Below are 11,188 nucleotides of genomic sequence, written 5' to 3'. Positions count from 1 at the left end.
TTCAAAGTGAACGATACACACTGCCTATAATAATTAACTAAACCTCTCTACCTATACAATGTAGGGGTAAGGTCAGCGTATATACTAGTGGCGGAGCCAGAAATTTCCGTAAGAATGTTCAAACTTGAAAGAACCCCGAAAAAGGGTGTTCAATATATATTATACACCTCTAAAACCTTATATTTATCTATATATACGGTGTACTTTTTCGACGTGATCAATTGACCACCCTTCGAATAATGTAGCTTCGCTCCTGATATATACTACTCTCCCTACACCTCACGTGTGAGATTACGCTGGGTTTATGATTGTTGTTTGTTTGTTGTATATTCAAGTTTCTTTGCTTCAAAGCTAAGCTCAAATTAATAAAGCTAATCCCCTCATGATTCATTTAGGACTAGTGCCCAAGCATGATAAAGAACTCAAATAATTCTTCATCAACAAGCATCATATCAAATTAACAAAAACTCTATGGCAAAGTGAGTACCAAAAGATCTATCCCTCCTTTAATTCCTTTCATCCAACCATTTTCATCACACTCCCAATTCACTATCATGTTTCCCTTCTTTTTTCTCCTTTTCCTCTCTTCTTTCCCATTTACAATAGTCTTTTCCTCCCATTGCACAACCTCAACATCAACAAAAACATTTGAAAAATGTATGCCACTCCCTTCTCAAGATGCCTCAATTTCTTGGACTTTTCATCCCCATAATGCCACTCTTGATATTGTCTTTTTTGGTTCTTTTATTTCTCCTTCTGGTTGGGTTGGTTTTGGAATTAATCCTACTTCTCCTGAAATGACTGGAACTCGTGCATTAATTGCCTTTCCTGATCCAAATTCAGGCCAACTTGTTCTTTTACCTTACATAATTGATCCATCAGTCAAATTGCAAATAAATCCACTTCTTTCACGTCCTTTAGATATTCATCTCCTTACTTCTTCATCTACTTTATATGGTGGCAAAATGGCTACTATACATAATGGTGCTACAATTCAAATTTATGCCACGTTAAAACTTGTTACAAACAAGACCAAAAATATACACTTTGTTTGGAACCGTGGACTTTATGTACAAGGCTATTCACCTACAATTCATCCTACTACAATCAATGATCTTTCTTCAATAGCCACGATTGATGTCCTTTCTGGTTCAGAAGCAAAATATCATAACAATTTTATGACACTAAAATATATTCATGGGGCTATAAATGCAATTTCTTGGGGAATTATTCTTCCTATAGGCGCGGTCACAGCGCGTTACTTAAGGCACGTAGAATCACTTGGACCTGCATGGTTTTATGCACATGCAGGGATACAATTATCAGGAATTTTACTTGGAATTGTTGGATTTGGATTTGGAATTCGATTAGGGCAACTTTCACCTGGGAGAGTTTATGGACTACATAGAAAACTTGGGATTGCGACGTTTAGTTTGGGCATGTTACAAACATTGGCATTGTTTTTTAGGCCTAAGACGACAAATAAATTTAGGAGATACTGGAAATCTTATCACCATTTTGTTGGTTATGCTTGTGTGGTTTTAGGTGTTGTGAATGTTTTTCAAGGATTTGAAGTAATGGGAGAAGGAAAGTCTTATACTAAATTGGCTTATTGTTTGTGTTTGTCTACATTGATTGGTATTTCTGTGGCTTTAGAAGTGAATTCTTGGGTTGTGTTTTGTAGAAAAGCAAAGGAAGAGAAGTTGAGAAGAGAGGGATTAATTGGAAGTTCTGGGAAATTTAGTGGATCAAGTCATGGTTGATTCATTCAATTATGAAAATTTTATATTACAAATTGTCATTATTTGTTTTGATAGTTCAAATTTGAACTGAGATTTTGGATCTTGTAGTGTAATTTTCATACAATGATCAATTGCTTTTATTGTATTCTAAAAATTGATGTTGCAACCCACATCTGGGATCTTGGATAATTTTAGCATAAGTTACATATTTGGTCGGTGGGCAAAAAATAATTACATTCACTAGTCAAATATATTAAAAAATATGTATAAGATATATATATATATATTAGTATATGTTTATTATACATCTATATCTATATCTATATCTATCTATATTATTATAAAAGCATAAATACAATATCGGGTTTACAAAAATAACCTTATAATATTAAGCATAATAACTCATAATAAAATGACATAACCAAAATTCTAGATATTAGCCTTATAATCCTATTAGTTTTAGGACATAATACTATACGTTAGTATAATTACCTTTAGGAATCCTATTAGTATAATTACTTTCGGGCGGTCTAATTCATATAAAATTGAACAAGTAAATATCTTTAGTCATGTAATCCTATTACTTTTAGGATGTACTTCTTAAAAATTTCTATTACTAATTTAATTTGAAAACGTATTATAATATCCTATTACTAATTTAACTTGAGAATGTATTATATTGTCCAAATTCATTTAGAAAAAAGAGAGCCTATATTATTATAAAAGCATAAATACAATATTAATATACAAAAATAGCCCTAAATTATTAAACGGAAGAACTCATAGGAAGAGGACATAACTGCAATAACCTATTTTTTGGACTACAGTACCTTCTACGCTAATTTTTAATATTTAAAATTTTAAAATTAATAAAATTTTATCTATTAAATTATTATTAAAATATGTAGGAAGGTTTAATAAAATTAATTTCGTAAGAATCCTCCGTATTGGCAATACATTACCACTCCATAATGTCCAATACTAAGAAAAAATAAAAGTAATAATAAATGGACTACATAAATAGTTGAAATTGAGAAAAAATTACCCCCACAATAATATATTTTTATATTGTATTTGAATTATTTTTCTACTTAAATAATATTTTTTTAATTAATTTTTCGTGTAATATTAAAAAATACCCAATTATTAAACAACTAAGAAAATATTTAAGAAAATAAATGTGTAAGAAAGAGAAAACAAATGGTTAGTAAGAGTCAATATCACTAATGATTCTACAAACTATAACGACCGACCGGTCGTTTTGAGTATCACAACCCTGTTCCCCCATTTACTGCTCAATTTATGCCTTACAGTTGATTTATGACTTATCGGGTTAGTTGGTTCGGGTCCGGAAGGATTTCGGAGTGAAATGAGACACTTGGTCTCATAATTGAAAACTTAAGTTGGAAAAGTTGACCGTATATTCACTTATGTGTAAACGACCTCGGAATTGAATTCTATTGATTCCAATAGCTCTCTATGGTTATTTTGGACTTAGGAGTGTGTCTGGAAAATTATTTAGAGGTCCGTAGTAGAATTAGGCTTGAAATGGCGAAAGTTAAATTTTTGAAAAATTTTACCAGGGGGTTGACTTTTTGATATCGGGGTCAGAATCCAATTCCGAAAATTTAAATAGGTTTGTTATGTCACTTATGACTTGTGTGCAAAATTTGAGGTCAATCGGACTTGATTCGATAGGTTTCGGCATCGAATGTAGAAGTTGGAAATTTCATAATAGACTAAAATTTCAAGTGAGTTCGCACAAGACCCAACTTTGAATGAGAATATATATATATATATATATATGGACTTATGTGATGATCTGCCTATCAAATGAAAGATCTTCGAGTCTAGTTTGTAACGCTTCAAACCGTTCGTCATATGGACATTCCTACAAGAAGTTATGACCAAATTACCAAAGTCTCAAAAAATGCGATTCTGCGAGCAATTTTACGATCGCAGAACCATTATGCGATTGCAGAAGTAGTTATGCGATCGCAAAATGGTCGCAGACCTGTCCAGTGAAGCCTATTTTTGGAAATCGATTTTGCTGTTGCATTTTGCGACGCGCATACCCATTCTGCGGTCCATTATGCGACCGCAGACCTGCTTTCAGAGAGTTAATTTTTTTATTTTTATAACCCGACCCCATTTTGATAAATAGGCTTTGGGACTCATTTTGGAGAAAAAATTGACATTTTTAGAGAGAAGGAAGAGTGTTCTAGAGAGAGGAAGAAGTTCAAGTGATTTGTTCATCAAGATCTTGTTCAAGCTTTGAAATCCAACAAGGAAATATCACAAGATCTTTACCCAAGAGGTAAGGTTTTAACCCCTAGTCTTCAATTTCGAGTTTGGGTAAAGATGGGTGATTAAGAGTATAATTCTTGGGTGTAATAGTATTATTTATACATATCAATAAGGTTTATGGAAAGATTGTTGAGTTCAAATGGGTAAAAATTGGGTTGAAAATGATAAAAATCTTCAATGACTTTAATTGAAGATTTGAGAGTCGAGTTGATGTCGGAATTTGATAAAATTTATATGGTTGGACTTGTAGTTGGATGGGCATTCATATTTCGTAACTTTTGTTGGGTTCTGAGATGTGGGCCCACGGGCGATTTTTTAGTTAATTTCGAATTTTATTGGAAAAATTAGTATTTCCTTATGAAATTAATTACAATAATTGGTATTAATTGAATCGAATTAATTGTGGCTAGATACGAGGCTTTCGGAGACCAATTCTCGTAGCAAGGGCATAGCGGAATAAAGAATTACACGGGTTGAGGTAAGCACCACTTCTAAACTTGGTTCTGAGGGTATGAATCCCCGAATTTGGTATGATATAAATTGTTTGGAGGTGACAGTCACGATAGGTGACGAGCATGTGGACGTGCACCATATAAATTGTGTCTTGAATAAATCCTCTGCAGTTGTAAAGATTAAAGAATCATGTTATTATCTAAACATGTTAGAGAAATTGAGCTGAGGTTTTTTTTAAAAAGATCATGTGTAGGCTACGTGCCGATACTTTGGGACCTATGGGGTCGTATTGCTGTTGAATTAATTATTTCAAAAATATACATTTCACACTCAGTCATATTCATCCATTGTGAGGATATTTATGGGATCGAGCTGCGCGCCGCAGCAGTCCATATTGGCTTTATATATGTTATTATTAAATGGATCGGGGTTGCCCACCTACAGCAGGCCAGAATGGCTTTATACATTATTATTGTTCTGGATCGGGGCAGCCCGCCTGTAGCAGGCCTTATAGGCTTTGTTATTATACGGATCGGGACTGCCCGCCTGCAGTAGGCCACATTGGCTTTGTATTACGCTTGGGCTGAAGGAGCCCCTCCTGAGTCTGTACACACCCCCAGTGAGCGTACATGATTATATATATTCGGGATGGACTTCCCAGGGCATGGACTTGACTTACTTACTGATTATATATATATATATATATATATATATATTCGGGATGGATTTTTCCCAGGGCATGGACTTGCATTACTTATTTGTATTGTAATGAATTTACCTGGACATGGATCTTATTTGTATCATTTACCTTTGGGGATAAATTACCCCAGGGCTGGATTAGTCTTATACAGTACTAAATGACTGACTGTCAGTCGATGTGTATATATATACGGGTTGGAATTATAACAACCCGGCCGGTCGTTTTGAGAGTTATAACCCTGTTTTCCCCATTCCTACTTCTTTTTGTGTTATTCAGCTATATTATGTTATATCGGGTTAGTTGGTTCGAGTTCGGAAGGAACTCGGAGTGAAATGAGACACTTAGTCTCATAATTAAAAATTTTAAGTTAGAAAAGTGGATCGGATATGGGCCTATGTATAAACGACCTTGGATTTGAATTTTGATGATTCCAATAGCTCCGTATGGTGATTTTGGGCTTAGGAGCGTGTCTGAAATATTTTTGGATGTCCGTAGAGGAACTAGGCTTGAAATGCCGAAAGTTTTATTTTTGAGAAGTTTGACCGGGGGTTGACTTTTTGATATCGGGGTCAGAATCCGATTCTGAAAATTGAAATACCTCTGTTATGTCATTTAGGACTTGTGTGCAAAATTTGAGGTCAATCGGATGTGATTTGATAGGTTTTGGAGTTGTTTGTAGAAATTAGAAATTTCAAAGTTCATTAGGCTTGAATTGGGGTGTAATTCATGGTTTTAGCGTTGTTTGAGGTGATTTGAGGATTCGACTAAGTTCCTATGATGTTTTAGGACTTGTTGGTATATTTGGTTGAGGTCTCGAGGGCCTCGGATGAGTTTCGGATGGTTAACGGATCAAAACTTTAACTAGAACAGCTGCTGCAATTTCCTTCTATTGGAAATTGCTTCTGCCCAGAAATCGAGCCCAGATGTGAGCCCAGATCGAGCTCAGGGTCGAGGGCCACGATCGAAGCCCAGAACGAGCTCAGGGTCGAGGGCCACGATCGAAGCCATGATCGAGCCCAAAGTCGAGGGCCACGATCGAAGGCATGATCGAGCCCAGGGTCGAGGGTCACGGTCGAAGGCCGGGTCGAACACATAATCGAGGGCCAGGATCGAGAACCAAGATCGAGGGGCAGGACCGAGGACCAGGATCGAGGACCTCGATCGAAGGCCAAGATCGAGGCAGAACCGAGGATGTCTGGGCAGAATTATAAAAATAGGGACTTCGTCCTATTTGCCATTTTTGACAAATTGGAGCTTGAGGAGAGGCGATTTTTGATATATTTTCAAGGAAAACTTGAGGTAAGTCCCTTGTGATCATTTCTACTCCATAATATTGAATTATCATCGAATAATCTGACTAGATTACATGATTTTGAGGTGTAAATCGGAGATTGGAACTTAGAAATTTGGAAATAAGATATGTAGATTTGAGGGTCGAGTTGAGGTCGGATTTTGGTAAAATTGGTATGGGTAGACTCGTGGTTGAATGAGCTTTCGGATTTTGTAACTTTTGTCAGGTTCCGAGATGTGGGCCTCACGGGCGATTTTTGAGCTAATTTTCGGATTTTTATGGAAAAATTATTATTATCTTGTGGAATTAATTCCAATGAATTTTATTGACTGAAATGAATTATCTGTGACTAGATTCGAGGCATTCGGAGGCCAATTTGCGAGGCAAAGGCATAGCAGAGTAAAACGTTTCACGTTTTGAGGTAAGTAACGATTGTAAATCTAGTCCTGAGGGTATGAAACCCCGGATTTTGTATCATTCTACTATTTTTAGTGACGCACATGCTAGGTGACGGGCGTGTCGGTGTGCACTATTGGGGATTTGTGACTTGGTCCGCCCCGTAGCAACTGTAAAGTTGCATACTTTGTTGAAACCATTGATACTTATATGTTTTAGAAAGATTTTCTATAAGTTGGGCTGAATGTCATGTTTGGGCCTTGCGCCAATGCTGTTTAGACCCTTAGGGGCTGTTTTTTTATCATCCTCTCACTTTTTTCGATTGAAAATCTATACTCAGTCATGTTTATACTTGTTTACCGCATAACTCAGTTTTATGACTCTATTTTGATGCATATAAATGTTTTGGGTCGAATGCCCGATTTTACTTAAATGCCTGAGTGGCCTGATTTGTGAGGATGAGTGTGGATCGGGGTATCCCGCCTGCATACTTTATGACTGAGTGAGGTCGAGGGACTGATTTGTGAGGATGAGTGTGGATCGGGGTTGCCCGCCTACAGCATACTTTATTATTACCGCACGTGAGTTGTCCGTGCAGATTATAGCGCTTGGGCTGAAGGAGCCCCTCCGGAGTCTGTACACACCCCCAGTGAGCGCAGGTACCTACTGAGTGCGAGTGCCGAGTGCTGAGTGACTGGGAGGCAAGAGTAATTGTGAGGTATGCCCGAGTGGCAAGAGTGATTGTGAGGTATGCCCGAGTGGCACGAGTGACTGTAAGGTTTGCCCGAGGGTCTGTATATGAGTGATGTTTTGCCCGAGGGGCTATTTATGATTTCATCATTTTTGCCCACCTTTGCATTGAGCCTTTGTTTGAAAAACTGTTGGAAAAAATGTCTTTAAATGATTTTTACTGGAACTGGGTTTAAACGAGATGTTTGATTCAAATCCTGATTTTTTTTAAGAGCATGTGGTATTTTACTGAGATTTCCTGATATGAACGTTATATGCTTTATTGCTCGTCACTACTGCTCAGTCTTTATTTATTGTTGTTACTTACTGAGTTGGCGTACTCACGTTACTCCCTGCACCTTGTGTGCAGATCCAGGTGTAGCTGGATACGGTAGCGGTTATTGAGTGTTGTGGTTGCAGATTTTCTTGGAGATAGCAAGGTAGCTGTTTGGCGATAGCAACCCCTGCTATTCTCCCTGTTATCTTTCTCTAGTTGTATTTAGCTATTTTCCGGTCTGAGTTAACCTTGATATTGTTAGACAAATTGTAGTATATGCTCATGACTAGTGACACCCCGATGTCGGGCTTTTCTTTTCTGCACTTCTGTTTTTCTTTGATTTGAACTCTTTGAATGGAGGTTTTATGTTAAATAACCTTGAAATTATCTTTGAAATGAAAATATCATTTTGTTTTGAAAATGAGTCGGCTTGCCTAGTTCCACGATAGGCGCCATCACGACAGGGGTTAGTTTTGAGTCGTGACAGGAATACCCCTGGGCTGAATTGGCCATAAACAGTACTGAGTGACCGGATAATTTATGACCAGTATTTACATGAGGTCTTTCTACTGAGATGTTGTATTCCTCATATCATGCAGTATTGATCTATTTCACTTGTACTGAGTTTGACGGTTGAACTTGAAAGCATGCCTACATTTCTGTACCATTAGTTATACTGGAATGTACCTACGGAGCTCATCATTTCTTTCAGTCCAGAGGTTAGTCTTGTTACTTATGGAGTTAGTTGTACTCATACTACACTCTGCACCTCGCATGCTGATCCAGGTGCTCCCGGATACGACGGCTATTAGAATTCGGAGTTCTTTCCATTGGAGACTATCAAGGTAGCTGCTTGAAGATCGCAAACTTGATTCCCTTCATGTTTAGTTATTGTACTGTTCTATATTTCAGACAGTGATTTTTACCAGTCATACTTTGTATTCATTTAGATGCTCATGTACTCAGTGACACCAAATTTTGAGAGTGTTTATATATATATTTGTGAATTTTCTTCCACTGAATTTAATCACTTTGTTTTTAAACATAAAAGATATGGGAGTTTATTGAGATTTTCGGCTTGCCTAGTATGGAGATAGGCGTCATCACGACAGGTGAGATTTTGGGTCGTGACACAAACATAAAGATCTAAAAGTGAAATGTCATATCAACCTTGTACTATTTGAAAATAAAATTTATGGTGGATAAAATTATAATTCAGATTAAATATTCAAAACAAGATATGAACCAATATTAAGATCTGAATCAACAAAGAATAAATTATTTTTTATGTTAAAACCAAATAATTAAATTTTTTAATTAATTATTTGGCAAGAGAATCCAATTCAATTATTTTTTAAATTCATCATATGAGTAAAATTCTTATTCAAGTTAAAAAAATAATCTTAGGGTACATAAATTTATTCCATAAAAAGAGCGTTAGAACACAAAGTAAAAAGGTTAGTATATTATTAAAAATCAAAATGCTATACAAGTGTGTGAGGAAGCACAATCAAAGCTAAATCCTAAACAAGAACAAGCTTTCAATATTATATTATAAAGAGTCGACTCTGCTATAACGGGATTATTCTTTGTAGATACCTCTGGTGGAATCGAAATAATATTATCATGACATGCCATGCATTACTTGCAAATATCATATCAAGAGGCATGACACTGCTAGCAATAATAGCAAGTGATGTGCCAACAATGATTTTATTGTGAGGCCACCCACTTTAGATTTGATGTACCTCTTCAAACAACTTAAATAACCATCACAAATATATCAAAGCAGAACAATGGTGCTAAATTTATAAGGAAAGCAAAATTGATAATATGGGATGAAGCACTTATGGCTAAGTGTCAAACAATCGAAATAATTGCCCGTAGTTCTAGAGATATATTGGATATTAATGAACCGTTTGGTGGAAAATTAATGGTTTGAGATGTGATTTATGTCAAGTTCTACCATAGTTCCAAAATCAACAAAAGCAGAGACTGTAAAAGCTAGCTTGCCAAAGTTATATTTCTGGCCTCAAATGAAAAGGATTTAACTAACAGAAAATATAAAATAAGAACAGATCCAGCATTCAGTGTCTTCTTGCTTTATGTCAGAAACGAAGAAGAGCATCCAATAAAAGATGATTTGATTCTTCCTGAACACTTGGTTATCAATCCTAATGATAACAGTGGTGCATTTAATAAGAGAAATATTTTTATCATTAGATTAAAACGCAAGTTATGCAAATCATATGATAGAATTAAAAAGATATCTTAGCTAATAGAAATGAATATATTGATCAACTAAATAAAATGTTGATTGCAAAATTTTATAGTAAAACAAAATATTTTTTTATTTTTTACTCAGCAGAAAATGATATCAATAATTACTACCAAGAAGAATACTTAAATATTTTAATACCAAATGACCTTCTACAATACATGTTTGTTGCTAAGTTTATTATTTCTTACGTATGTTAGTGTCACCATTTATATAATAGACTAAGTTAAAATTGATCTTCTATTGTATATAGGTTTTTGAAGAAAAATATACCCGCCATGCTATTGAAAAACTTAGATACGCCGAATAGCTTATGTAACAGCGCACAGATGGTATATAGAAGTTTTGACAATAACGTCATACATGCAAAAATTATGATGATGGCCAATGTGCTTCTAAGTATATTCTTATCCCCGAATTCAACTTTCGTCTTCCAAAACTAAGGAATATCCTTTTAAATTTATTTGAAAATATTTTTTAGTATTTTTATGTTTTGCAAACATAATAAATAAAGCACAAGGACAAACATCCTAAATATTGGACTATATTTACCGCAATATATTTTCTTGAACGAACAATTGTATATTTCACTTTCAAGAGAATAATAGTTCTGGTTAAGGCAGAGCAACCAAAGCATTAGGAGGAAACATACATAAACAAATATTGTACAAAAAGAAGTGTTCGTTAAGATATCATCACATTAAATATTTTTAATACATAATTATCCAACTAACATGACAAAATTGATCATTTCTGCAAGTTTTGATGATGTCCTTTTATTTAAAATTCATGTATTATGCTAATGTAGTAATATTTTTAGGCATTTAGACGATTGTTGTATTATTATACCTAAAATTTCTCTCATTAATTAAATTTTATTGCTCCTTCATATAAATAAATGTTTAAATCATCGTGTGTCATTATTAACGTACAGCACACATTCATAGATACTAGTTATTATAAAACCATGAATAAGTGTTGGTTGACACAAATTTTCGAAGTGCTTATTTTCCAT

At 35.1% G+C, this 11,188-nt stretch overlaps 1 protein-coding gene across 1 annotated transcript; it reads left to right on the top strand.

The window, feature by feature from the left end:
• Nucleotides 1-402: 402 nt before the first annotated feature.
• LOC104121500 (cytochrome b561 and DOMON domain-containing protein At2g04850) lies at nucleotides 403-1,912 on the top strand. The gene has a single exon (XM_009633511.4). It carries the CDS (start codon nucleotides 555-557, stop codon nucleotides 1,761-1,763), a length of 1,209 nt encoding a protein of 402 aa, XP_009631806.1. The 5' UTR covers nucleotides 403-554; the 3' UTR covers nucleotides 1,764-1,912.
• Nucleotides 1,913-11,188: the final 9,276 nt, after the last annotated feature.

This window comes from Nicotiana tomentosiformis, chromosome 7 (assembly GCF_000390325.3).
Source record: "Nicotiana tomentosiformis chromosome 7, ASM39032v3, whole genome shotgun sequence".
Lineage (NCBI taxonomy): Eukaryota > Viridiplantae > Streptophyta > Magnoliopsida > Solanales > Solanaceae > Nicotiana > Nicotiana tomentosiformis.
Note: the sequence above shows the minus strand (reverse complement) of the source record. Positions and strands in the feature narration are given on the sequence as shown.

Bases quoted from the DNA above. Each gene is read 5' to 3' on its own strand.
- LOC104121500 (XM_009633511.4), top strand. From the start codon at position 555: ATGTTTCCCTTCTTTTTTCTCCTTTTCCTCTCTTCTTTCCCATTTACA.